Source organism: Carcharodon carcharias, chromosome 25 (assembly GCF_017639515.1).
Source record: "Carcharodon carcharias isolate sCarCar2 chromosome 25, sCarCar2.pri, whole genome shotgun sequence".
Taxonomy (NCBI): Eukaryota; Metazoa; Chordata; class Chondrichthyes; order Lamniformes; family Lamnidae; genus Carcharodon; species Carcharodon carcharias.
Window position 1 is genome coordinate 18,520,029 of NC_054491.1, and position 22,630 is coordinate 18,542,658.

The 22,630-nt window shown below is 43.1% G+C and overlaps 1 protein-coding gene across 2 annotated transcripts in view; it reads right to left on the reverse strand.

Annotated features, from left to right (window-relative positions):
• Positions 1-9,023: 9,023 nt before the first annotated feature.
• The window catches only part of LOC121269623 (D(2) dopamine receptor A-like), a 37,913-nt gene continuing 24,306 nt past the window's right edge, over positions 9,024-22,630 (reverse strand). The window contains exons 4-7 of one of the 2 annotated variants that reach the window (XM_041174344.1): positions 17,944-18,140; positions 17,251-17,337; positions 13,683-14,016; positions 9,024-9,220 (exon numbers count right to left, since the gene is read on the reverse strand). In XM_041174344.1, the coding sequence (XP_041030278.1) occupies positions 9,024-9,220; positions 13,683-14,016; positions 17,251-17,337; positions 17,944-18,140 (815 nt within the window). The remainder of the gene's footprint in view (positions 9,221-13,682; positions 14,017-17,250; positions 17,338-17,943; positions 18,141-22,630) is intronic. The other variant, XM_041174345.1, reaches the window with a different exon arrangement.

Sequence of the window (22,630 nt, forward strand, 5' to 3'; positions counted from 1 at the left end):
ATTTTAACAGCTTGTTATTTGGGGATGGTTAAAGCAGCCTCACAGAAAAATGTTTGATGAGTTATGGGGATGGAGAGGCACCACAAAGTGTTTTCACTATTGCAATGCATACAAGTGATATTGTGATATATTTGATGTGATTTGTTCAATGAGTGTTTTTAACAGCAAGTTATGTTTGGTACTTTAAAATGTAAACAGTATTCCTTTAAAGTCTTACTAATTTCTATTCCCACACATTTTGAACAATCTGAAATTATTCCATTATAAATCTAGAAAAGTATTTTTTTCAAAATAGCTGTGTGTGACCATGATCTTTTTACATGAAATCTATTTTTAAATACTAACTAAATGCAGTCATTTGCCCAGATTTCATATACAGACAATTTGTTCTTCTAAATGTATCACAATATCTTGGTCTCGAGCACTTCTGCCTGAAAGAACAAGGAAACCCTAAGAATTTCCTTGCTTTAGTGGTCACTGATGAGGACATTATTATGGCTTGAAATTCTTTTCTTTCAAATTTTCGTCCCTCCAATGGGGCAGGATATGTGTTCAGTTCCTCGTCTTAATTGCAGGACTGACGATCAGTAACAAGTGGAATCATCGAGGCCGGCTGATGTCCCACCACCGCACAGATTTCTGTGGTGATGGGCTACACGATCACGCTATCCTTGTCCCCAGGTGTTTCATACCTGGCTTAATCCTCCTACTTTATCTTTCATGTACCAAGCTGACTTTGGTAAACAGGGCACTGCTCCTGCCATTGGAGGAGCAGAGGCCATGCTCAGCTGTTCATCCAGAGACAGCAATGTCAACGGGTACCAAATTGCAATGGTTGCTGCTAGGAATGTGTGGCACTCTTCTTCCTAGCTGTGGGGCAGATTCAAGTGACCAGACAGGCCTGGCCATTCTTGCCTGATGGGCACATGCAATGAACTGCCAATGGGCAAAGTCCAGACTTGGTACTGTTATTCCCAATCAAGTGAAGATGTGTGTTAACCTGTGCATGCATGGTTGTTGTTGCATTGGTGCTCTTGCTGTAGAATCTGGTAAGTGGCAAAGTAAATCCAAAAGATTCCATCACACTATGAGTCCCAGCATATTATGGAAGTTATGTTACAATTATACAAAGCTCTGTTTATACGTTATGTACAGGACTTCATTCAGTTCTGGGCACTGTACCTCAGAACAGATAAATTGGCCGTGGAGGGGTTGCAGTGCAGATTCTCCGGAATGATACTGGGGCCAGAAGGGTTAAATTGTGAGGACTAGAATGGATTCATATTCTCTTGGGGAAAGGAAATTAAAGGCGACGTAACTGAGGTGTTTAAGACGATTAAAAGATTTGATAATGTTGATAAGGAAAAACAAATTTCTCTGGTGGGAGGAGGACAGTCAAGAGACCTAGCCTTAAAATTAGAATTGGGTAATTCAGGAGTGATGTCAGGAAGCACTTCCTGACACAAAGGGTAGCAGGAATCTGAAACTCTGTTCCCCAAAAAAACTATTAAAGCTGGGGGGGGGGTCATTCAAAACTGAGATTGATAGATTTTCATTGAGTAAGGGTATTAAGGGATAAGGCAGGTAAATGGAGTTAAGATATAGATCAGCCATCACTTAGTTGAATGCAGAGCTGGCTCAAGGGGTTGAATGGCCTCCTCCTGTTATAGCAGCACTCCTGTAATGTAGAGAGGCATTATTTTGTGTCAGAATATTGAGCAAACATTTTTTTCTGCAGACAATTTATTTCTGGAGAAATAAACAGCAGCAAACATCTGACTTTAATTAAGGCAAAACATTTTAAACATTATTTTTAAAATCCTTTCAGTCTCGTTAGGAATAATACAATCAAAACCCTTTTCTTTTTGAGTTATATTTCAAGTCAAAACTTCTGTGGCACTTCCAACTAATTTATTCATGTGAATGTTATTACAAAATATATACAGTGGGCTAAATACATTTTAATTACACTGCAGACTGGAGAATCTGATGAATGTCTTCTTAGCTAGATGATCAGAGATGGAATCCATGTTAAAAAAAAGCAGCCAGGTGTATAAATTATGCAGTTATTTATATCTCAGCGTTGAATTTTCAGAGTAAAGTACAATATTGTACCACAAAATTAAGTATTTTATTTGTGAGGACCAGCACTTTAAAATAGATGCATGAGCAGTTTTTAATTGCTGCGTTCTATTAACTAAAGTGTCTACCTACAATGGGCACCAGTGATCATTATATGGGTGGTTTTGTTTATGAGTCTAATGGAGTATTGCAGTTGGAGTTGGGAACTGCGCATGACCATCCAGGTGAAGACATGATGTATCTGTGAACAGGAAGCCTATTCCTACTACACAAAGTTTTGCTCCCCCAATCAGCCGTGTTAGGTGTGGCTCAGTTGGTAACTTTTGTTTTATTCTTTCACGGGATGTGGGTGCCACTGGCTAGGCCAGCATTTATTGCCCATCCCTAATTGCCCTTGAAATGGTGGTGGTGAGCCCCCTTCTTGACCCGCTGCAGTCCATGTGGTGTAGGTGCACCCACAGTGCTGTTAGGGAGGGAGTTCCAGGATTTTGGCCCAGCGATAGTGAAGGAACAGTGATATATTTACAAATCAGGATCGTGTATGGCTTGGAGGGGAACTTGCAGGTGGCGGTGTTCCTATGTGTCTGCTGCCCTTGTCCTCCTAGTTGGTAGAGGTCATAGTTTGGAAGCCTCCGAATTGAAAGGTTGTGGGTTCAAATTCCAATCCAAGATTTGAGCACAAAAATCAAGGCTGATACTCCCGATACAGTACAGAGGGAGTGCTGCACTGTTAGAGGTGCTTTCCTTTGATTAGATATTAAACAGAGGCCCTTACAGTCCTCTCAAGTAAAATACCCGATGGCATTGCTTCAAGCAATAGTCAGGGGAGTTATCCCTGGTGTCCTGGTCTATATATACTCCTCAATCAATGTCACAAAAACAGATATCTGGTCATTGTCACATTGTTGTTTATATGAGCTTGCTGTGTGCAAATTGGCAGCTGTGTTTACTACATTACAACAGTGACTATAATTCAAAAGTACTTCATTGGCTGTAAAGGCAATGAGTGTCCCATAGTTGGAAAATGTCCTATATGAATGTAAGTCTCTTCCTCTTTCAATATTTTGTAAATTATATTTATGCAACCCTAGATGATCAGAAGAGTACTATTTTGGTAAACGTGTTCAGAACTGCTTTACAATTCTCTACTCTATTAATCTTGGGTTAATTTGATCTCATTAGCTATCTATGTTAGTGCCTCCATAAGTGAGACATTCATAATTCAACTCTTGGGGTTTTTCCTTCAACATCATGAAACTTGTTGCTTGGTTGACCAACAGGAAGTGATATTGTCAGGTGGGAGAAGATACCTTGTCCAATTAAGTTTCTTTTCTGACCATGCATGCTTCTCTTAACTGAGGCTTGCAAATCCTGCCCCAAGAGCTAGATTATCCAAGCTTTTTGATTTCATGGGCTGCTTATGAAACACCATGGAGCTTCAGAGAGCCCATGGAAAGTTTAAAACAAATGCCTCTTGAGTTGCACATGCAGATAGCTCTCTCAAACTTTTATCAGCCCTAGAATCCTCCAAGATCTCTGTGCTTCTCTAATTCTGGCCTCTTGCACAATCCCGATTTCCTTCACTCCACTATTGGTGGCCATGCCTTCAGCTGCTTAAGTCCTAGACTCTGGAATTCCCTCTCTAAACCTCTCCATCTTGCGCTCCTCCTTTACTCTATCAAACCTACTTCTTTGACCAAGCTTTTGGTCACTGTCCTAATACTGTATCTCCTTATATGTGGCTTGGTGTCAGATTTTGTGATAATAACGCTGTGAAGTGCCTTGGGCAGTTTTATTACCCTAAAGGTACTATATAAAAAAAAAGTTGCTATTTTTGCTGTGTCCAATTTCGCGGTTATCTCCTAGTAAGGCAACAGTACGAAAGACAACCCTTTGCAAATCTCTAAGGCTTAAAATATTCAGAGAGAAACTGGGCAATCCAGTGAGTAAGGTTCGTGGGCTGGATCAATGGAGTTAATAAGTGGATTTTGGCAAATACATGTGCGTTGGAGCTCCTGAAAACAGGAGCACAAATAACAGTTAATATTGGCATCCCAGCTGATATGTCAGCATTTTAGGCTCTTCAGTCAACATTTTCAAAGACCCATGTATTGAACCTTCACAGGTCTCCTACTGTGTTTCTGTACATGGATGGTCTTGAGAAAGACATGCTTCATTACTATAGATATTGGGTTATGTTTGACCACACCAGAACTGCGGAAAATGAAGTCTAAGGCTTATCTTGCTGCTGGCAGTGTTCTTCTTATTCCCTCCCAACACCCCTCACCAACCAACTGCCTCCTTCAATCCAAAATGAGCAGGCAGCTGATCAGCATTCCAACAAGACCTGATGTTAAAATCTGTATCCACTGCCACTGGAAATTAAAATTGGTCTTTAGATGTCAGACGCAAATAGGATTCTGTGGAGAATTTTAAAATTACTTATTTCAAAGATATGCTGAGAGAATATTTAGTTTGGGAAAGAGCTCAACCTTTTCTAACTAACTTAGCTCTCACCTTCCTAAATGACATTGATTAGAAAGGTGGAACAGCCAAACTCCATGACTTAGTGTGGGAACACACTTAAGGACCAGTTTTTCCTCTACTGCACCCAAAATTCTGGACAAATCTGGAAACACATTTTCGGGAAACTCGAGTGTGAATTCCAAGTGAGAGTAGACTTTGGTCTTGGATCAACCAACTGAGATATGCTGTTACCAGACAAAATCTCATCAATATATACATGAAGTCATACTGTTACCAGTGTTCTGTCAATAAAAACACCTGATCACCTGGATTATGCTTCATCATTAAAAAAAATTGGATGCTAAACAAAACTGCCCTCTTATTTATTCTTAGCTCTGTGATTTCCAGCTTTTTAAAAATTCTTTTTTGGGATGTGGGTGTCACTGGCAAGGCTAGCATTTGTTGCCCATCCATAATTTCCCTTTACTGAATGATTTGCTTCAGAGGGCAGTTACTGAATGGCTTGCTAGGCCAATTCAGAGGGCAGTTAAGAGTCAACCACATTGCTGTGGGTCTGGAGTCATATGTAGGCCAGACCAGGTAAAGGCCACAGATTTGCTTCCCTAGAGGGCATTAGTGAACCAGATGGGTTTTCACAATAATTAGTGTTCGCCATTACTGAGAATACCAGATTTTAAAAAATCAAATTCAATTTCTACCAGCTACCATGGTGGGATTTGAACCCGTGCCCCCAAGAGACCCTTTAGCCTGGGTCTCAGCAGTGATATTACACTGCACCTCCCCATTCATGTTTAGCTCCTTTATGCCACTGGCCATCTTGTTGGATGGTGCCAATGTATAGGTTCAAGGATAATTTCCAGTATTGAATGTCAGTATCACTTTACCCTTTTTAATGAGAAAAAGCATAGAGAATAAAGCTTTATGATATCAGGTCTTTAAAAAAAAGTTTAAAAAAATGTGTATAGGGCAATATTAGGATTGTCAGTTAGTATTTTTTTACCGCTTGTGACTATGCATAAAATGGCGGTGCAGGCATTGAGAATTCTTCGGGTGTAATTAATGCTGGCTCACAACCTCCAAAATAGATTTAACTTGATAAATAGCCTATACTAGTGGAAGTACTAAATAGATCAATTCTATGGTGGTGGATCCAATTAACTTCAATCATGCTGCCTGGAGTAACGTCATACCACTGCACCATGCTTGGACCAAGCCTTCAGAATGCCAGTAAACTAAAATCATTGTTATTCAAGTCATCTTTGTTAACATGTACAGAATTTAACATTGCGTGAGGAGGCATCATACATTAATACTGCATGTTGCAATGTATGCAACAGACCTCCATGTTTGTAATTGCCTTAAAGTTGGTTTTAGCTGATCTATACAAAATTCGCTTCTCTATGAAGACACCTGCAATAATCAATTAATTCCTTTGGCTGACACTTGCATTGAAAAGGACTCATGCAAATGCCAGTGATAGAGAATAATTTATATAGTTCAAGTAGAGCAGAAGAATATTTTCATGTGCTTTCATGACTCTGCAAAAACATAACATTGTGAACAATGTTTTTGTTATACGTTTACTCTATAAGTAAATTGTGGAAATTACTTAATAAGGTTTACCAAGCAACAAAATCTGTGGAAAATACTGTCTTTCTTATCTAAAAGTTTGAAATGTTTGGTAACAATGTAGTTTGACCAACCAAGTCTATGTTTTTTGTTTTGCCCCTTTGAGATTTGGCTTCATTGTAATTGAATTATCTCCTTGCCACTCTTGGGAGGTATTTGATATGTTTAAATCAATCCCAGGCATTTCATGGAATCTTCAAAGTCTTGTTGGCTTGGTGTGGCTTCATGATCCAAGCCTTCGCCTCCCTGTGGTTGGGAGGGGGAATACATTCTGCACAGGGAGGGCTCCTTTGAGAAATTATTTGACCAGGACAAACAACTTGACTTTTTAAAAACTGTAGTCATCTTTGCAGTCTGGCTTTTTTCCCTGTTTCCCACCTTCATGTGGCTCAATCACTTCGCTTTCATTTGTTGAGGCAGCTAATTTGGATAATTTCAACTAACAACCGACTGTGAACAAAGATATTAGAATTTGGGGAAATGGGCATCATTTTTGACTGTGTAGTGCTATGGGATGCTTGACTATTGTATCCAAGTTTTGTTTGTCTTTGTTCGTAGAATAGGTGTGATTTCTGAAGAACTGTGGGCTCCAGAGAGGGGAGTGAAATTGGTCTACGCCAGAAACATGAAATAGGCCCGTAGTGAATCAACAGCTGATTTTTCATTACATGTGATCCTCTTTCCATGAAACTCACAGAATAATAGTTCACTCTTTTTGGAGGCTTGTTTCCTAGCCTCACTGGGTTTGAGATTAAAAACCTTCACAATATTTTCCAAGTCAATGGGAAATAAAAACTGGCAGGGTGAAAAATTAACTGCCACTTCACTCTGAGCCCATTTTGCACTCCTAATGTAGGTCAGTTTCACACCAATAATGTTTAAATCAATGTTCCCATTAACTTACATGTATCTTGAGTTGTGGATGCCATACAGCCCTCAGTGGTCAGATGCAGGCAGCAGGATCAAGCATGCAGGCCCCAAAAAAATCAGTCAGGACAAGCCAGAAAGTAAGAAATATTGGCACAAATAAGACTGAATTTCCTAGGCTTTGAGGGCCAGATTTCCAGGTTTACAGTTTGAATACTTTTGGTCTAAAATATCTTAATAACTGATGACTGAAAATCACCCCCTTAACTCTTATCTCAGTATTGATCTTGGCAATCAGACACTCAACTTTAAATCCTGATATGAACATTAAAAATCATCAATATTTTCTATTTCCCAATATTTATGCAAGCAGAGGTGTTCGAGATCTAAAGTGGTGCTTCTGATATAGTTCCAATTGGTAGCCCTGATGACATGAAATGGCTACAAAATCCTTGCAAGCTATCCTTTTACTAAAATCACAAAATACCATTACCCTTTTCTGAAACTGCACCAAGCATTAAGGAAATTTCACACACTGTCAAAAAATGTCTGAATACTGTACAATACCCCGCAACCCAATGAAATGGTATAGATTAATTGAAATATGATTCCGGAGAATTAATTCATAGCATCATCCTATCTTAATCTGTCAATGTTGCCTCTGACTTGCTCAAGCTGTGCTGTTGGTATTTTTGTTTCTTTTTGAATATCCTTTCCTCCATTCTGTTGAATCTTGCTAGGGGGACGCTTTATAGGTACTGACCCCCTTTAGTACCCCACTCAAATTTTTTAAAAGAGATTAACTCTCAGGATATGGGCATCACTGGCAAGGCCAGCATTTACTACCTTTTTTCTTGAAGAGTGGGTGTTGAGGGCCACCTTCTTGAACTGCTGCAATCTGCGCTGAAGGAGTTCAATCAACCATTATTAAAATGGGCAGCTGGACATAAGGGCCAATGGGTTTTCTAACCTTGGGGGGCTTCATAACCTCACCTGACACTCACACTATTCCTGTTTCCAGGAAAAATCCTTGGATCAGCAGCTGGAATCCTAAATGATATTTTCCCTCGCTAGAGGAGGAATATTGAGACAAATAGTAATAGACCAACTGCTGATATCAAACTATCACAGCTTATGACGCCCCCTGGCTTCTCTTTATTCTACACATGTGAAAAGGGGCATGTTGAAATTTACATTTTTAACTTGACAATTTAGTTTGGCTGCCATCTAGGAGAGCCATTCCTATCTTCAATACATCATCTCTAAGTGAGATATAAACAAACACTGAACAGTCTTAGTTGTGGTTGGCCTAAGTGAACAGTAATTCAGGGTTTTGACAACCAGTCCATAATATTTCAAATAACAAAATTTTCCTTGATCCAATACTAATTTCAGTAATTACATTCAAAGTATAACATAAACTCTTTACATTCTGTTATATTGGATTGCTATCTCTTGTTGACCTGTTGCTGGGTGGAGGTTCTTAATTCTCCAAGTTAATGTCCTGAAGTGGATGAGAGAAAGGTGACCAAGTCTGGTTTTCACTAGGGAGAATCAGTTGTCCAGTTACCAATCCAAAGCTCATCGATCCATTGATCCACCAGATAGCCAAGTTCACTGACCCTAAACCAATTTTTGGCAGTCATGGAGTAGTAGTTACATGGAAATTTCTAGCCATGTGGATGGACTTATTTTACATCACGCTTTTGACTCTCAGTGCTGAAAGGACAGGTGACATCAGCGGTAAAGAGGCACAAAGCCCCTTAGTGTCCTCAATGATTGAATTTCGGTTTGCTCCATTCCTTTTCCAATCCATAATGACACATGAGTTAGATGCAGTTCTTTTATGAAGGAGAACATACACAAAGTGTGTCATTGATGAGAGAAGCTATCCCTGTACACTTTCAGGTTGGAGCTTAGAAGAAATGTGGCACAATTACATCCTTTGGGCAAATTCTTCAGCAGTGGAGGATTTTGATGAAAGCTTTTCTGAATTCTACATTGAAGGTCGTGTAAATGATTGGGTTCACAGCACTATTGACATATCCCAGCCAGGTGACAGCACTGTACATTGCTGGAGAGATCAAGCATTTTGTGCAGTGCATATTGAGGATATGGGTAATGAAAAATGGCAACCAACATATAACAAAGACACCTAGAAACAAGAGGAGCAGAGATTAGTATTCAACATCGATGGCAAAATACATTTGAAATCTGATTACATCTTTTGAGGAAACTTTTCAGATTCAACAATTCTAATGCTCTCCTGGTTGGTCTCCCATCTTCCACTCTTGAGCTCAGCCAAAACTCTAATGCCCATTTCTGGCATGCACCAAGTTCTGTTTAGCCATCAGCCCTGTGTTTCCCTGAATTGCTTGACTTCCTGGTCTATTGATGCCTCAGATTTAGTGGCCAGGATTTTCTGGTCCTGCCCGTGACAGGAATTGCTGTGGGCAGGGCGGAAAATCTGAAGGGGCAGCCAAAAGTCCGTTGGCTTTGGGCAAGAATTACAGCAGGACTGGAAAATCTCAGCCATAATTTTCATTCTTGTGTTCAAATTCATCCATTGCCTCACCTCTCCCTATCTCTGTAACCAATTCCAGCTCTACAACCCTCGAGAGCTCTGTTGCACCGATTCTGGCCTCTTGTGCATTCCCAGTTTCCTTCACCCAGTCACTGGCAGCAATGCCTTTAGCATCTATGATTTAAGCTCTGGAATTTTATCCTTGAACCTCTCCACTTGTTCTTCAAAAGGCACTTTTTTATTCATTCACAGAATATGGGCTTCGCTGGCTGGGCCAGCATTTATTGCCCATCCCTAGTTGCCCTTGAGAGCTGCCTCCTTGAATGGCTGTAGTCCATGTGGTGTAGGTACACCCACAGTGCTGTTAGGAAGGGAGTTCCAGGATTTTGACTCAGCAACAGTGAAGGAATGGCGATATATTTCCAAGTCAGGATGGTGAGTGGCTTGGAAGGGAACTTCCAAGTGATGGTGTTCCTATGTGTCTACTGTCCTTGCCTTTCTAGATGGTAGTGATCGTGGGTTTAGAAGGTGTCTTCCTCATATGATGTCTCTTACACCCAAAGTTATTAAATTTTAATGTTGGACAAGGATTTTCTAAACACCCTGTTATATATTTAATTGAATCAGATTGAGCACATACAGGGACAGGTTATTGGAAGAGAAGTTAGAAGAATGGATAGAAGGAAAAAAATAAAAGGGGAGGAAAAGACCATCCGAAGAATTGGAGATTGTATGCACAGTTAAAAAGAGAAGCACATACCAGAAAGGTTTGGAGAAGATAGAATAGACCCAGTAGCTGCCTTAGGCAACTACTAAGGATACTCAGTATACACTCAATTACATGGTTCCTTGAAAGGTAAATAGTGAGTATAGTCTATGTGCCTTAATATACCCTCACTACACACCTGACTATATAGCACATCCTGAATTTAGCCATGATCTCTAAGCTGGAGAACTTTGGTGAGAGCTTTGGGTAGGACAAGAAGCAAATGCTTTCTTAAACTCAGGTTTCTGATTTTCAATATAAAAACTCATTTTGTGTTTTTGTCCAATGAATCAGAATGCTGATTTGATCTTTTTGTCGACAAGGTTTAGAGTTTTTTCTCTCTCTGAAAAATATTATAATTGTATTGATTTTTATCTCTAAATATGTCATAAGTATGGAACAAATTGTAATACAGATTAATATCTGCAGCTTTTTGCTTGGTGAGACAATATGAATCTGCTCATTCAATTTTTATTATGTGGCTGAATGAATGGAATCTCTTTATAGTCATGAATAAATGTCATTTAATATTTGATCATGTCTGGCTGACACCTGAGTCCAGTTGAAGTAGGGAGACTGTGCAGAGGAAGTAAGGGCATAAACACAGCGCACTGTATACATTAGAATCATTGGCACATAATGGAATGTTACAGTGCCAAATCTTTAGTGTGTCAGTTAGCCCATTGATCCTATTCTTTAGTCTTAGCTACTTGAAGAAAGACCTCTGCTTTAATAGAGACCTTAGACATCCCCAGGATGTTACAAAATACTTCTTGACCATTGAATTACTTTTGAAATGTAGGCACTGTTGAAAGAGACAGCAACCCATTTGACTCACAGTAAGGTGCCACAAACAGTGAGGTATATGACTGGTTAATCTGTTTTAGTGACAATGGCTGAGGGATAAATATTGGCCAGGACACCATGGAGAACTCTCATGAGGCAAGCCTGAGTATGTTGAGCTAAGCTCATATGTATAGAGAGGTCTGAGGAGTGACCTAATAGAGGTCTCTAATATTATGAAAGGATTTGACAGGGTTGACACAAATGTGGACATAATTGCTCTGGAGGGAGTACAGAGGAGATTTACAAGAATGTTGCCAGGGCTTGAAAATTGCAGCTATGGGGAAAGATTGGGTAGGCTAGGGTTGTTTTCCTTGGAATTGAGGAGGCTGAGGTGTGATCTGATTGAGGTGTACAAGATTATGAGGGGTTTAGATAGAGTAGACAGAGATGCCCTGTTTCCCTCGCAGAGAGGGCAATTACCAGGGATCACAGATTTAAGGTGATTGGTCGAAGTGTTAGAGGGGACATGAGGAAAAATTTCTTTGGTAGTGGGTGTCTGGAAGTCACCGTCTGGTTTAGTGGTGGAGGCAGAAACCCTCAACTCATTTAAAAGATACCTGGATCTGCACCTGAAGTGCTGTAACCTGCAAGACTACGGACCAGATGCTGTAAAGCAAGATTAAAATGGACAGTTGGTTTTTAAAATTCTTTTCTTTATCGGTCGGTGCAGACATGACGGGTTGACTGGCCTCTTTCTGTGCTGTAACTTTTCTATGGTTCTAAGGTTCTAAGGTTTCCACTGTTTGAGGTGTTCAAAACTGAGGGTCATAAATGTAAATTAGTCACCAATAAGGAATTCAGGATAAATTTCTTTGCCCAGACAGAGATTAGAATGTATAACTTGCTACCACCAAAAATATTAAGGTGAATAGTGCGGATGTTGCTAAAGGGGAACTAGATTAGCACATGAAGGCGAAGGGAAATAGAAGAATGTTCTGATTGGGCTAGCTGAAGTTGGTTGGGAGAAGGCTTGTTCAGCAGGGAGCATTAACACCTGTATAGACTTGTTGGGCTAAATAGCCTATCTCTGTAGTGCCATTTCAATGTCATTGTATGCAAATACACCTTCTTTCTAGAACTGACTTAGCTTGAACTTTTAGAGCAGAACCTTCGGGTCAGCGAGTGGGGGCAGGCCACGCTTGCCGATGCATAAAATAACGCGCTGTGATGCCACCGTACATCATTCAGATCTTCAGCACACCGGAGTTGGCTGCGCGCCCGCCGAACTGCCAAAGGCCTATTAAGGCCATTTAAATATCAATTAAAATACTTAACTGAGCTGCCAGTCCAACCTTAAGGTTGTCGGGCAGGCGAAGAGCCCAGGCGGCCTTTGCATTTATCGTGAAACCTCATCCGCGGATGAAGTTTCATGAAGGTTTTTAAAGTAAACTTTTTTAAATAAAATTTATTGACATGTCTCAGCTCCCGTGACACTGTCGCATGAGGGGACATGTCTTAAAATTTTTTTTTTGCCTTTATTAAGATTTTAAAAAATCAAACTGACCTCCCTGAGGCAGCTCTGTGCCACAGGGAGATTTCTGTTCTCTTTCACGCACATGTGTGAAAGAACGCAGGCCCCGACTCAGCCTCCTCCCCTCGCCCGCACAGCTCACCACTTCCGGGTGCGCGTCACGCTGGGCGGGCCTTAATTGGCCCCGCGCATGCAAAATGGCGGCGCACGGATGATAGTGGGTGGTGATCAGCTGCACGCCCGCCTGTGCCCACTCCCGCCCAACCCCCTCCAACAGGGAAAAAATTCTCCCCTTAGGCTGTGATCCCTCAATTTCGATTCCTCTATTAATTGTAAAAGCTATTTCCTAATTTCCCTATCAACTTTCTTCATTATCTTAACACCTCGATCAAATGATCCTTTAGCCTCCTCATCCCTAGCGAGTGATTAGAGCTGAGATCTATCATTGAAGCAGTATTGCTGGACCTATGCCACATTTTGTAATAAGATAGTTTGGTTGAGAGGTAATGGGACTTTTTTTTTAAAGCTGTTAGTTTTAAACTTGTCCATATAAGTTGCAACATTAGCTGGATACAAAGTCAACTTCAACATTGTTCTTTAGGCCAAACTCCAACAAAAATCCCTCAACTGTTTAATTTTATACATTTGCCACATTGTGCCACTTCTGATTGAGATTGTCAACTTGGTCTGAAATTACGAGCACCTTCTATGAGATGGGTGCTTGGTTTAGGCTTTCCAAACTCATTTTGCATTAGACCCTTACAGCGAGGAGGGACAGGTCACTGTAACCTGGATATTGATGGTAGGAATTCGCCTTTAGTAAATGTTATGGATCCTTTCCTCTCCATAGTCAGCCAAGAGTGGCATTGACCAGAGGTGAAGCATCTCGCCATTCCAATTTAGAAGTGCAACAAGTTACCAGTGGGGCAAATGGTCAGTAAGGGAAATGATAGAACACACTGGCGGCAGCCCTCAGTTACAGAAATGAGTGAAGCAAGGGCAGTACTAACCGAGGACAATGGCCAACATCTGAGTTGCCTTTTTCTCCTTTTGCTGGGACAGCTTCCTTTTGCTCAAGCTCTTGAGTGAAGTTCTTGTTTTGCCGTTTGGCAACGACTGGATTTCGAAAGCTTTGGGTGCTTTGGTTATGTCTTTGGGGTGTCCGTTCTTCTCACCTTTTACCGGGCTGCCGCCAGGTGATGGCATGCAAGAGCTGGCACCGTGTTTGGAGGGAGGTGGCACAGTCAGCTGGCGGTTGACCATTTTGTGCTTGGGCTTCTCCAGCGGGGGGCTAGCAGATGACATCATCTCCATCTCCAGATCCTCTTGGTGGTTGACCGCTTCCTGGACCAGGATCAAATATCCCAAAACAAAACCAAATAAATATGCAATGTGCATGTTAGGCCGCTGAAAATCAATGCCAGTAAGAATGGACCCTGTGAGGACATTGAATAGTAAACTTACACAAAGTTAAGACATCAGTTGTTTTAAAATTAGTAACAGCAGTAGGCTATTAAAGCCTTTGAGGTTATATCACCATTCAGTTAGATAATGGCTGACCTATACCTCAGCTGCAATTCCCTTAAAACCCCACCTAACAAAAATCTATTAACCTCAGTCCAGAAAGCACTAACTGGAGGGGGTGGGGGGTAGTGTTTCAGATTTCTACTTTGGTGAAAAAATACTTTCTAAATTCCCTCCTAAATGGCCCAGTTCTAATTTTAAATGAATATCCCCTTATTCTTGATCCGCCCTTCAGGGGAAATATTTTCTCCTTGTGTATCCTATTGCATTGTTTTAATGTTTTGAATGTGTTAGTTAGATCACTCCTCAATCTTCTATATTCAAGGAAATACAAACTTAGTCTATGCAATGTTTTCTCATAACCTGATCCCCTAAGACCTGGTATCAATCTGGTGAATCTGCACTGCACTCTCTCCACGACTGACACATCTTTCTGGAGGGCAGGATTGTCAACTCGTTAAGTTTGCCTGGGGGCCCCTGGACTAGAAGATGACTTTCACAAGAACTGCTGCTAGTAACCTGGGGCAGTTAAGTAGAGCATAGGTTGGTGCCTGTGTTCTTTCTTCACCCACTCATGTGCTGGCTCCGAGTTCTAGGAACCTCCCACAGGATATCTGCTAGACTATAAGGAAATTAACTAAACTGCAGGTCAACACAGTAGCCTTTGCAAATGTCACATCATCAGATGTCACATGATTAAACACCACATGACTAAAACCTCCAGGAACAGCTTCAACTAGAGTTGGCAACCCTTCCTGGGATACAATGCCCAAAACTCAAGGCGACATTCCAGATGTGGTCTGATCAAAGCTCTGTATTACTAAATTATCAAATAAAAACAACTTCTTCATTTCTTCAGTTTCTTGATGATCTATATACTTTTTATCTCCTCTCCTGTATCCAGTAACTGGGTTGCATTGGCTCAGGTCCCTATACCTCTCCAGTATCTCACCCAAATGGTAATTTTCATGTATGATCCTGGTCAGTAAATGTTTGCGAGCTATTCGACTGTGGAGGCCTTTGCAGTCAAAGCCCGTGCTATCCACAGCCACTTCCCAGTTGCTGGATAAAGATTGAGGTATAGAGGACATAAAATATTTTCTTTCAGCAGCGGCTGAACTATTCTGAAACAGCATTCCTACACCCCTCAGAAAACATTGTTTTCTTTTAAGAAGAAGTAGTAACGATTCGATTGAACTTTATCTTTCCTGACAGTTTTCTGACCTCAGGACAAAGGGCAGGGTTTTACAAGCAGCTGCCAGCCTACAGAAACTCCATCCACAAATGACCTTGAGATGTAACTAAACAGACCACGTCACCACAGGGTGTACACGAACAGCAGAACTGAAGGGAAATGCCACATTGAACAGCGTTGTTTGCAGCTAAAGCATCAGAAGCAGGCTGCAGAGGTCTGACCACGTGTGAGCAACCACAAGGAGATTAGCTAGTAGGGCGCTAAACGGGAGAGCAAAGGAAATCCTCAAATAGCATGACAATGGGCAGAGATTCAAACTGGTTAATGGCAAGTTTTAGGCTGAGCTCAGGAACCTTAACCAAACAAACTGTGATCAACACTTGGAAGGGAGATTTGGGTAAAATATTGGAGGCAAAACATCTCACTAGCTAAGGGGACGCTTTGATGGGGATGCTGTGTGTTAGTTTGGATGGATGGATTAGCTAGGGGAGCAGGATTATCTTATCAGTATTTCTTCATGCAGTCCTATGACAGGACTTTAATGTACTGACATTGAGCAGTGTTTAAAAAAAATAAATTCTTTGAGCCACTCTTCAAATCCAATTCTCCCAGAACTTTCTTCAGACCTGCTACCCCCTAAACAAGGGCAGAATGTAATCTGCCCAGCAATGACTTGTGCATAAAATATTCATGTCCAGAATCTGAAAAAGAAAATTGCTTTCAGAGGGCTGAGGGGTTTCAGTTACCAGAGAGACTGAAGAAGCTGGGGATGTTCTCCTCTGAGCAGGGAAGCTGCTAGCGGGTGATTTAATAGAGATGATCAAAAGTCAGCAGTGCTTTTGATAGAGTAGATGGGGAGAAATTGTTTCCACCGGCAGGAGGGGTGGCAGCTAGAGAATACAGATTTTAAAATAATTGGCAAAAGAACCAGAAGGGAGATGAGGAGAAATGTGCTTCGGCAGAGAGTTTTTGTGGTCTGGCATGTGCTGCCTGAGAGGGCAGTGAAAGCCAAGTCAATAGTGATTTTCAAAAGAGAATTGGATATATACTTGGAAGGGAAAAAAAAACTTGCAGGGCTATAGGGAAAAATCAGTGGAGAGGGACTAATTGGATAGTTATTTCTGAAAGCTGGCACAGGCATGATGGGCTGAATGGCCTCCTTCTGTGCTGTATGATTCTATCATCCACTTTTAGAGCATTATGCTTAACAAAGAGTTCAGGTACAGTTCCATTTTTACAATAATACTAGATGTACAATGACACTTGTAATAATCTGATATGTAATATACCTTTAAGAAAGTATTGTACTGTAAGGTCACATGATCTTAATGCCCAATAACAGAGTAGTGCGGGCTACCTCTATGTGAAAGAGTTTTGAGTTAGTCACTGATGAGTGAAGACAGAGTTTTATGTCATGAGAACACAAGTGTAGCTACCAAGTTTGGTTTATAAATAAACAGCATGTATTTATTCTAACAATGATCTCCTGATGTTCTCTGTCTCTGTACTAACTTGGTCACTCTGAAACAAGCGTTTAACCCAGATCCTTTAGCGCCAACAAATGAAAAGCACTGGATCCAACAACACTACGGTCGCAGGAAATCCTGGGAGACCAAAATAAACTTTTGTTGATGAGGAGAAGAAAGGTTATCCAGCCTGTGCTTACCTAATAACCTTCAAACTTGGGTCCAAATAAATGCACACTGAACTCCTTTATAGGTGATATTTAGGTGACCCATAGTCAATGCCCACTTAAGGGTGTAGCTTGGGTTTCCCATTATGGTTTGCACTGCTCTGCTATTGGTATTTGGGATATAACTGCAACAAGTCACCAAGGTAATAGAATTATTGACACTCACCACTTTCTTCTTATTAACTGGGAAGCTACCGTTTGATTTCACGATTACTGTGCACAGCTTCACATCCTCCGGGTGGGTACATTTATCCTAAACGTACAAATAGAACGTTTATTCCAGCAATGAAAGAATTTGAGTATTTTTTTCCCATTTTGAACTATTTCCTGCACATTCCGCCGGCTAATTAGTAAGTTCCTTCAACATCATAAAAACATTAAAATACAAAATCCTCCTTAAAGTGATGGGAAATTGGTTATATTTACTAAAATGGGTAATAGGTCCTCAAAGTGGTTCATGGGAGTGCATCACTGTTGCCTAGGCAAACTGGACAGCAAGTTTTTGAAAAGTAATAGCCCAGAAAGAGAAATTAGATGAATGATCAGGTTATCTGTTTCTGGTAAAGCTGGTTGGGGGAGGAACTTTGCCTAAGCAACTAGGACAAATCTCTGACCATCAAATATTGCCACGAGGTCCTTTTAACAGACAATAGATCTATGGGAGCATGGACGCAGCACTGCGGCTTAATATCCTGTCTAAATTATGTTACTTCCAGCATCATAGCGCTCCCTCACTAACGTAGTGGAGCCTTAGCCCTGATGATGTGCCTAATTCTTTAGCATGAGCCCAGAAATGTCCATTTGATGTACAAGGAAATTTGACAAATGTGCAATGGTCACCATGACATAACAATTTTACCTTTAACGGCGCCCGGATTTCCGACTCAAACCTGCTACTTCTCTTCGTGTTCACCCGCTTCCTCCTTTTCCGCAGCACTACGTAAATTTGGACATACACCAGCAGTGTGACGATGAAGGGGATGTAAAATGAGAAAATGGACGAGTAGACGACAAAGTCGGGATTGATAATGGTGCAGATGGCATCGTCCCTGGTGTCTGTAATTTAGAAATGATTGAAAGATTACTCCTACTGTCACTGAATAGAACTGTTGCATAATATTGCTCTAAGTTTGGCTCATTTGTGACAAATGTAACATCAGAGACCACTGTTGTTAGGCTTCCATTATATTCTATGTTGGCTTTGACCAACAGTCGCATCTGCTCAGTACTTCTCCTTTCAATAATTTCAGAGGCAAAATTGGCTGGTCAACATATCTCTTGGGTGGAATCACTGTAGATTTGCACCAAGTGTGGTAGTGGGCGGGTCAAATGACATTTTACCCGCTGGCCGCGATGGGGGGGTTTTCACGCTGTATCGTCCCAAACCCACCGCATTACTCATGCATTCCCAGGAAACATGCCGTCTCCATGGCAGGCTCTCATTCTGCCCGCCACGCCATCACATCACCGCTTCAATGCACTGGGCACCGTATTTGAAGTCCAGCCGCATGCACACATCTCAGTGCTTCCAGCCCAGGACTGCTGCAGGGAAGATGTCCATGAAAGGCAAAAAGACTGCAGCCCCCCAGGTTTAGCAACGTGTCACTGGAATGCCATTTGGATGCCATGGATGCCCGCCAGGATGTCCTCTACCCCAACCTTGGCCACAGATGGGCAGCAGTATGACCAACTAGGCTTGTAAGGTGCTGTGGCCAGTGCCAATGGAAGAGGACAGCCACCCAGTGCCACAAGAGGATGAATGATCTCTGTTCTGCCAGGGTAAGTCACTCTTCTCACACTCTCAACTCACACACTCACAAACCCATCACACATCCACAGGGATCTCACTCATTGCCAGTTCAAGGGACATCACCATTCACTCTCTCACACACACCGTCATTGTCCTCATCCCGTCCATGGGACCATTTGACACCCACAACAGGCCAGGCATACTTAACATCTGGCCTGGCAGATGTCCTGCTTACATTCTCGCCATCTCTATTCATGCAGGTTAAGCTGGCACACAACAACAGGGAGAGGTCACAGGCCGGTGGAGGAATGCCTGAAATCAAGGTGCCCACGGACTTTGAAAACAGAGCCATCCAGCTGGCTGGCGAGGATCTGGACCATTCCTGTGCTGACGGTGAGGTTGGTGCTGCTCCACCAAGTGAGAGTCCAGCAGTGCAACATCCATTAGACAACCATGCTGTGAGTCATGAACCTTATTTCACAGGCCACTGTCATGCACTAATTATCCCTCCTTGCTTCTGCAGGCACATCTGGGAAACAGCTGACAGAGTCCTTGACCAAGGGCCTCCAATCAAACCCTGAAGAAACCTCTGAAGAGGAATCTGAAGGCACCCTCCTTGAAGTCCCATCGCAATGCACACCCATACCCTCCATCAGCGCAAAGGCACACACCTCGGTGGGACCTAGCTTTAGAATAGATTCAGGATCACAATCTGGTGAGCACATCACACTGTCTCACCCACAGGAGGCGGCAGCAGTGACTTCCTAGGTGTCCAGCACCCGGAGGACTGCTAGAGGCCAGAAATTTGCTGAGTCTGAGTCAGATGGTGAGCCTCTGGCCTTGGTCATGTCTCAGTTGCTGGAGCTGCAAAGGTAAGCTCAGGAACACCAGGAGGGGCTGTTCTCTGCACTCCTCCAATTGCAAGGCGTAATGGAGGAGACCATCCACCTTCAGTCTGAGGTGACAGCGCCGGCATGCCAAGGTCAACACTGGTAGGATGGCAGCTGCCATGGAGACCTTGGTCCAGGACTTCGCTCCTGCGCTGCTGCATGGGCTCAACTCCATCACCGATGCCATAGTTGGCCTCCAACAGTGTGTACATGAGAGGGGTGCACGGCAGTTCGATCGCACTACCCCTTCTCCTCAAGGAGTCAGCCTGGGGACCTTGGACACCCATAGAGAGGTGGATCAGCAGGTGGTTCCCCCCCGCTGCCCTCCCCTCCCCCAGAGTCATCCATTCAGGTGACTCTAGCAGTGTCCAGCCCATCCAAATCCCCTCTTCCTGTGACCTCAGCAGCTCCAGCTCCACAGGCCAAGGCGGTAGCCTCTGCCACACAGCAGGAGCCCGAAAGCAGGCCGGGGCCCTTCAGGTCTCGGCCCTTCAGAGGATGCCCGCCAAGGGCATCACAGACAGGGCGTGGTGGTCAGCAGGCTGCCTCCACCTCCAGTGTGGATGTCCGGGGAGCACCAAGGCTTAGTGGCAGTGCAGGAATGAAAGGTGGCATCTATAGGCCCTGGGTGTCACTAAGCGCTGACCAGCGACAACTCGCTTTTTTAGCTGTTCTGTGATGTGTGCTGCCGCCCCCTTCTTCCTGAGAGTGGTGCCCCTCTCTCTGCACAGACAGGCACCTCAGTCACTCCCTCCTCTGTTGTCTTCACTCTCTGTACACCACAAGAGATGTAGCTAGTTCACCAGGATCCATGATCCTGAAGTACTCCTCCTGCGGGATGAAAGGGAGAGACACGTGGTTAGCATGGCTGTACTAAGAACCTGTCCTGGTTCAGTGTGACGGCCCCTTAACGCTTCCCAGAGAGTGCTGACCACCACTTGGATGGCCAGAGATTAGTGCGCTGCATGGCTGCCGGAAACCCCACCAACTCCGCCCCATTCCACCTGACCAATTGGTGGCAGCTTTTCCCTTTGGACTGTATGCTGTGCTCTCACCTCAGGTGCACTCCTTCTCCTAACCCATGCTGCAAGGCTGCACTGTTAGCTTGAACCACTGGGGAGACTGGTCCAAACCGGGATGATAACCTTGTAAGGGGCTGTGAGCGCCTCCACCAGTGACTGCTCCATGGCCAGCTTTAGCAAGGAGGTTGTACAATGTGTGCAGTCATCCAACTGTTCTGCAGCCCACTGAAACACTCATTATTTTGCAGTCTGTGCCTGAGGGGTGAGAAGCTCTGGAGCACTTGGTAGCACTTTCATGTCTCTGCGTTGCTTGACTGGGTAGATAAACTAGAAACCCGACTCAAATCATATCAATGTGGCTGCGACTGAACTGTATCAGTTGCAGAGGAATGGTCACTTTATATCAGGTGAATGGCCACTTCCCTCACCCACCCTACCTCCCCACACACCCACCCCACCCCACCCCCGCCTCCCACCCCCACCCCACCCCCCAGATGCTTATGCGCTACATTCAACCACAGGGTAGCCCTAGCCCACCCCTCCTCCCCAAATGCACCTCAACTGCAGGGCTGCCCTTGCCCCACCAAGGGCACCCACCCAACCCCCAACGCCCCTCAACTATGGGGCTGCCCTGGCTCCTCCCCACCAACGCGCCTCAAGCTTGAAGTCCAACAGGCGATCCTGGTGAGTGCTGTGCAACATTACTGGGCACTCACCTCTGAGTTCCCCTCAAAATGCAGCCTGCGAAGTGCATGCCTTTTATCTGCTGTTCTGAAACACGTTGGTGGGAAGGCGGATGATCCTGCAAGGCGGGTGGGGAGGGGGGGGGCGTGGGGGAGGGGGTGTGGGGGGAGGGGGGGGGAAACGATTCTGGCAGGCAGGCCTAATAATGATATGCAGATGTATTACAATGATGTATTCCTAACGTCCGATGGTGGGAAACGTGAGCGTACGATCGCAAATTGGTTTCACGCTGTCGGAAAACCGATAGCACCATAGTGTCCGCTCACGCCACTGAACACACCCGACACCAGGGGGCACGGAAACTCCCGGCTCTTGTCTTTTGTTTTAAAATGATCAACAATTCCCCTCCATTCCCCTCGTGGAAGACTTGCATTTATATAGCATCTTTTGCAACCTCAGCATGCCCAGATTACTTTGTCGTCAATGAAGTATTTTTGTAGACACTGTTAGAGTGTAGGATACGTGACAGCGATGTGATAATGATTAAATAATTGACTTTTTTTGGTGTTGGTTGAGGGGTAAATATTGGCCAGAATACTGGGGAGAACTCCCCTGCTCTTCTTTAAAATGTTGCCATGGGGTATTTATAAGGGTAGATAGGGACTTGGTTGAAAGTCTCATCTGAAAGATGCCACTGTTGACAGTGCAGCACTCCCTCACTGGGGTGTCAGCTTGGATCTTGTGTTTGAATTTCTGGAGTGAGAATTGAACCCACAACTTCTGACTCAGCAGTGATAGTGTGCTTCTGACTGAGCTATGGCTGACACTACAGTAGGGACTGGAGAATTGAAACTGGCATCATACCATCTTGTAGCATGGTGAACTGATACATTGGCATCTTGTGTCACTGGACTGCTCCTTGGGGTTTAATTTTCATTCATAGAGAAGTATTTTGCACAACATTAGTAGTTTATTTTATATGGGCTAATAACTGTGTAAAAATATCCTCATAAGGGCTTTAATGCAAACGTGTTGGCCAGTTTGCTATCAGGGAGATTTAAACCCTCAAAAAGAAAAGAAATTCAACTGAGGGAGCCTTAAGTAGCACATAATATTCCAACATCATCATAAATGGAACAAGTGAAATTATCTGACTAAAATCAATTCTTTCTTGGAGTTATAGATTTTTTTTGTTTCCTT